The sequence below is a fragment of the Homarus americanus genome, unplaced genomic scaffold (assembly GCF_018991925.1).
Source record: "Homarus americanus isolate GMGI-L3 unplaced genomic scaffold, GMGI_Hamer_2.0 scaffold42643, whole genome shotgun sequence".
Classification (NCBI taxonomy): Eukaryota; Metazoa; Arthropoda; class Malacostraca; order Decapoda; family Nephropidae; genus Homarus; species Homarus americanus.
In genome coordinates, this window is record NW_024747582.1 from 681036 (window position 1) to 687604 (window position 6569).

Here is a 6569-nt window from a genome sequence, read left to right on the forward strand (position 1 = left end):
TCCTCCCATCCAGGCTTGATCATATGAAGATCCTCCCCCCCCCCCCAAGTAGGTTTGGGGGGGAGGATCTTCATATGATCCGTAAATTTTACCAAACGTTGGCTCTCAAGAATTTTGCTTCACAATTCTTGTTTATTTTATTTGTACAGTATAAGCATTACATTCAGACATGATATAATCAATGAAGGGATATGATAAAGTTTATAATAACGAAACTAAACTGAGGACTTAATTAAATGCCATAGTGTATAACAACATAATTACAGTACCTGTATTATTTTCTTTAAAATTCGTTCCAAATTATGAAAATCACTCTAGGTCAAATCAAAAGCAAGTTTTGTGTTTATAGATATATATATATATATATATATATATATATATATATATATAAATATATATATATATATTATAAAGATATGAAAGCCAAAGTTCAGTATTTTAATAAATATGTTACATTTTCTGTGATAAATAAGGTTGATAAATAATGAAAATTATAAGTTTTGATAGTCTTTAATAAGAGTTGCGTGTCATACTATCCTTCCCTCGCCGATCAGTGACGAAATCGCGGCCGCACACAGGCAGACTGTGTATTTAGGTAATGGAACTAGATTACTGCCTTGGAAGCTTACTTATATGATATTGCGAGTGATAAACTGGAACATGGTGGTTATAAGGAGTTACTCGACCATTTGTAAATATAATAATGGGAGGAAAAATTAAGAGAGAATTTGGTGGGGTTTTGACAGCTGGAGGTATAACTGGGGAACTATTCTACACGTGGAGCTAAAAACTGAACAATATAAGTGATAAGATTAGTAATAGCATCTTGTGTGAGTGTGTAGTTATAGTCCCATATTCGTTAAAAAAAAGTGATTTGAGGGATATCGAATTGACGGTGTGTGCAGGCGCAGGTGAATGGGGGTATACGAAAGAGAAAGTGAATTTAAAGTAATTTTTTCACACCACTCTGTATATTTTTATTCCTAACTTTGATATACTGTTTTAATGAAATTTTGTACCGTGTGTAATTATTGTGAATGAAAATAGGAAGTGAAACGTAGTGTACCATAGTGGCGACTGTGGTGTAAATATTCAGCCTTGCAATTGAACATGGGCAAGTTTCTTCATGCCATTTGCCTCTGTCTACCCAGCAGTAATTGGGGACCCGGATGTTAATCGATTTGCATATTGTCTTCCGGAGTAATGGTTATCCAGTGCAGTTGGCGAGTTGTCCGGTCTTCTCGGAGTATTCCTTGACACTGGGTCATGCAGCTCGTTAACTTAGGGTGTGATTGTTGTGTTGGCGACACCTTTTACAACTAAAACTAATTCACGTCTAGGTGGCCCTTGGACTGGCCATCCTCGTTACACGAGGGGCAACCATAATAATTATATAGTGTAGTGTGTGTGCGCGTGTGTATGCGTGGAATGGGAGACAAAGGGAGTCACCAACTTAGGATAAATTTGGTTTAAAGTGGGTACTGTATTTATCTTGGACAATACTGTTCTTGTCATGGTGGATTAGGGATGATGTACATCTCTTAAAACAGGAAAAAATAACAAAGTAAACCATATTTAACCTTGCCTAAATTAACTATAATGTGATGTAGTATTTCAAATATTTGGTTGTTTCATCATCTTTGTTTTTAAGGATAAGGTTTAAGACAAGTGAGCTATTCATGAGAAAATGGTAATACTTGATGTGGAAGTTTCCTTAACTGTAAGTTTAGCAAAATTTCTCCATATGAGATAGGCAGTGGATATTTTGCCTTAAATGGCTAAGTTCCTACAAATGCTATTTTACCGTGAGTACGCTCTGATTGGCTGATCATCCATTACCGGTGAACAATGCGAGAACTATATTTGACCGTGACTGGCGGCATTTGTCATTACAGTATTTTGCCGTGAGTTGATCGTTGTGTAGCTGTAAAAATGCCTAACCTTATTTTTGTTGTGCAGGGAAACGCATCTTTATAAAAGATGCGACATTTACTAGAACCTAATAGAATCTGACCTAGCCAACCAAAGAAACCTACCTAGCCAGGGGGTGGATCCCCGTCATATTAAACAGAAAATACTTAGCCGATCAAAGTGCACTCACAGTAAAATAGCATTAGTAGGAATTTAGCTGGTCATGGCAAAATATTACTACGTACAAGATAAAGATTTCTTACCTTATGAAGCAGACAAAGTGTGTATATACCCTAGTGACCATGCATGGAACTTCTATTGATTTGTCTATTGGGAGATGGAGCAAAAACTAGGCAGGATACAGGTATGGCAGCCGGATGGGAAACGTTGACGTCTATTGGTAGGGCAGCAAAATGCTCACTCGTGGTGGGCAGACTATACAATAATAGTTACTACGATGGCTTTATTGCTGACTAATCTAACTTAACCTAACTTATCTTAACCAAACTAAACTTAACCCAACCGTTAACAACTCAGTCAGCTGCAATACCTACAAGTGGTTTACTGTTGCCCTCCATCACTACCGAAATGTTTGATCGCTCATGGGAAGGACTTTGAAGTAGAGGAAAACTGTGGGTTAAAAAAACCCTCAAAACTGACCAACCCTTACCACCTTACCTTACCACACCACCTTATTACCTTACCACACCACCTTACCTTACCACCTTACCTTATCAGATGTTGGAGGGTAAAGTGATCCAACTTGTAGGATAAATTGAAGGAGTATGCTTTTGTTCTCTGCTGCACTGTACAGTCTAGCTAAATATTGTCGGTAATGTTGGGTTTTATCGCCGTATGAATGCCTGTAAAATGAACCACAAAGTTTTTCAACTAGTTGACTGTTCTGAGTATAACCTGGGTTAATTTATAGTAGAGGATATAATTAGAGATAGGGTTTTTATGTCTTAGTGATAATTTCAGACAAAAACAAGACATATTTCTTCTATGACCCTTTTTTGCATTTTACCCTTTATGAGATATCGTGAGATGAAAATCAGAAAACTACTGGAAAAGGTGTCATTGCATTTGTTGCCACCAACTGAATTTCGTTAATTTTATGATTGCAAATAAAATGTTTGACAATTCTAAGATAATAGTTTACTTAGGTGGTAGAGTATGGCTATGTTGAGAGATAGGAGTAAAATATTAGTGAAATGACAATTACACAGTGTGGAGGATGTTAGGAGGGAATACTTAGGAGGTACTGTACTGTAGGGTCACATATTTATAATAAGTTGCTGTAACCAAATAAACATGATTTGTTGACCTAATAATGAAACTTCGTTTTCAACAGTGACTGACGTCCTGCCAAGATGCCTCCACGTAAGAAGCAAGATGACAGCGAGAAGCAAACTCGCATTGCCATCGTCAACACTGAGAAGTGCAAGCCTAAGCGTTGCCGACAAGAGTGTAAGAAGTCATGCCCGGTGGTGCGGATGGGTAAGCTCTGCATTGAAGTTACTCCAAATGACAAGATGGCATCCATCAGTGAAGAACTGTGTATTGGTTGTGGTATTTGTGTGAAGAAGTGTCCATTTGAAGCCATCATGATCATCAATCTGCCCAGTAACCTTGAAAAGGAAACCGTTCACCGTTACAACAAGAACTCATTTAAGCTTCATAGGCTGCCTGTGCCCCGTCGTGGTGAAGTTCTAGGGCTGGTGGGCACCAATGGTATTGGAAAATCCACAGCATTGAAGATCTTAGCTGGGAAGTTGAAACCAAACCTGGGGCAGTTTTCAGATCCACCGGATTGGACCGATATCCTCACTTATTTTAGAGGTAATGAGTTACAGAACTATTTTACCCGTATCCTGGAGGACGACTTGAAGGCTATCATCAAGCCTCAGTATGTTGACCAAATTCCCAAGGCAGTTAAAGGTTCTGTAAAAGATCTTCTTAATAAAAAGAATGACTTGAGCAACCTTGATGATATGCTGACTGTACTGGACCTTCGAAATGTTCTTGGTCGTAATATTGAAGACCTCTCGGGAGGAGAACTTCAGAGGTTTGCCATTGCCATGGTTTGCATTCAGGATGCTAATATTTATATGTATGATGAACCATCATCCTACCTAGATGTTAAGCAGCGTCTGAATGCTTCACGTGCCATCCGTTCAATGGTTCAGGCTGATAATTACGTGGTGGTGGTGGAGCATGACCTGGCTGTCCTTGATTATTTGTCAGATTTTATCTGTTGTCTCTATGGTCAGCCAGGTGCATATGGCGTTGTCACAGTCCCCTTCTCTGTCAGGGAGGGTATCAATGTTTTCCTTGATGGTTTTGTGCCAACAGAAAATCTCCGATTCAGAGAAGAATCTCTAACATTTAAAGTATCTGATCAGTTGAGCGAAGAAGAAATAAAGAGGATGTGTCGCTTTAAATATCCTCTTATGGTGAAGAAGATGGGTGAATTTCAGTTGACGGTGGATGCTGGTAACTTCACAGATTCTGAAATCATGGTGCTCTTGGGAGAAAATGGTACTGGTAAAACCACCTTCATCAGGATGCTTGCTGGTCGGTTAGATCCGGATGAAGGAAAGTCTGAACTGCCGGTGTTACACATTTCTTACAAACCCCAGAAAATTAGTCCCAAGAGTCAATCTACAGTCCGTCAACTGTTACACGACAAGATCCGCGATGCATACGTACATCCGCAGTTTGTGACTGATGTCATGAAACCAATGAAGATCGAAGAGTTATTCGATCAAGAGGTTCAGCACTTGTCTGGAGGAGAGTTACAGCGTGTGGCGTTGACTCTGTGTCTTGGTGTCCCTGCTGAAGTATACCTGATTGATGAACCCTCGGCCTACCTGGACTCAGAGCAACGTCTGGCGGCTGCAAAGGTGATAAAACGATTCATCATGCACGCCAAGAAAACTGCCTTTGTTGTGGAGCATGACTTCATTATGGCTACTTACCTTGCTGATCGGGTAATAGTATTTGAAGGCTCACCTTCAGTAAAAACCATTGCAAATGCTCCCCAAACATTGGTGTCAGGAATGAACAAGTTCCTGGAAATGCTGGGTATCACCTTCCGCCGAGATCCAAATAACTTCAGGCCACGCATCAACAAAGACAGCAGCCAGAAGGATGCAGAACAGAAAAATTCTGGCAACTATTTCTTCCTTGACATAGAAGGGAAGGGTGAAGGAAAACAGAACTGAGGGTCACTATAGTGGTGCTTGTGAATATTTCTGAAATGCAGCTCTGGCCCCAGGCCATAAATTTTGAGCCATGCAGTGCTTGTAAGTTAGGATGTGATGGAGAAAATGGAGATTTTAGGTACATGACATCACAGTTTGCCGGTCATATGCATTTTGGGTGGTTGAGGTTGTGGGGTGTTGTTGCTGCTGCTGCATTCTGCCTCTACTACATTTTTCATCCTTATTGACCTGTTTAACATTTTAAGACTAAATGCAAGATCCTAAGCCGAAATGTTGGGTAAGTTGTAATTTTCATACAGTACTGTACTAAAATATAAAGGATTCCAAATGTCAGGAACTTTGTGTTATGTTGATAATAGAACTTATGGGCATGAAAAACAGAACATGACTACCATAATTTTTTTTTCAATTTTTAATACTAAATTTTTTGGATAAACAGAATGAGTCAACTTATCTTGTAGGCAAAGTGAAGTGAATGCTGTATGAGAATTTCAGCATTGGGTCTCCAAACAGTAATGTGCTGTACGTATAGTATTTTAAAGATGTCACTAAAACTATCTAAGTACTGTATTCCATCACAAAAACAATGACAGAAATTCACAATGAACTGCAAGTTTTTAAAATAATAAGAAAATAAATAGTCACCATGATTTTAAAAACTATTTGGACCTGTTATAACGACCTCTTGATATAAAATGGGGATTGATGATGTAGTAGCAGGAAGGGCGGTGCAGCTTCTTACCTCCGCCCTCCCTTGCCCACCCCTCTTCGTCTCTTATCGGTTTATGGCTTCTTACTGCACATTTCTGGGTCATGTGGGAAAAATCAAGATCTGGATGTTGCCATAATATTGGGTCAGTAACATAGAGATCGTTTGGTAAATTATACCCAGATTTATTATTACTGTATAGCTGATGTTACATATAAATAATTCAAGACAATGCTTTTTATCCTCTATCAGCTTAGTTCTACCATTAGGCAGTAATATTGTGAATCATTGGTTAGGCAAAAATTTTCAAATTGCTGTGTAATTCTTGGTCCTTGATGAGCTAAGGTGCAGGGGGCAAAGAGGGGCTGCATCATATTTCATAACATTTTATCAGTGTAATATAATACAAGTGGTCCAAACATTGTTATATTTCTACGGAGGTCCATATTAAAAAGGCAGAATGAAGGTTGTTTAAATCTTGTAAACTTAAGGTAACCTTGGCAAACATTTTAGGTGTTGCTTCACTAAAAATTATAGGCATTTTACCTCTTTATTTTACATAATCTGTTTTATAATTTTCAGTAAGATTTTATTGGAATTAAATAATATACAGATTATGATTTCGTGAGAGGATGTATTTTCTGGCCTTGGTCAGTAGGTGTGCAAATTTGGGAGAAATAATATGGTGAGTTCTTTCATTACAAGTTCAATTATGTGGACAG

At 38.6% G+C, this 6569-nt stretch overlaps 1 protein-coding gene across 1 annotated transcript; it reads left to right on the forward strand.

The window, feature by feature from the left end:
• Positions 1–525: 525 nt before the first annotated feature.
• Positions 526–6312, forward strand: LOC121879790 (ATP-binding cassette sub-family E member 1-like). The gene is made up of 2 exons (XM_042386575.1): positions 526–595; positions 3266–6312. The coding sequence occupies exon 2, from the start codon at positions 3285–3287 to the stop codon at positions 5136–5138; it is 1854 nt and encodes a 617-aa protein (XP_042242509.1). The 5' UTR covers positions 526–595; positions 3266–3284; the 3' UTR covers positions 5139–6312.
• Positions 6313–6569: the final 257 nt, after the last annotated feature.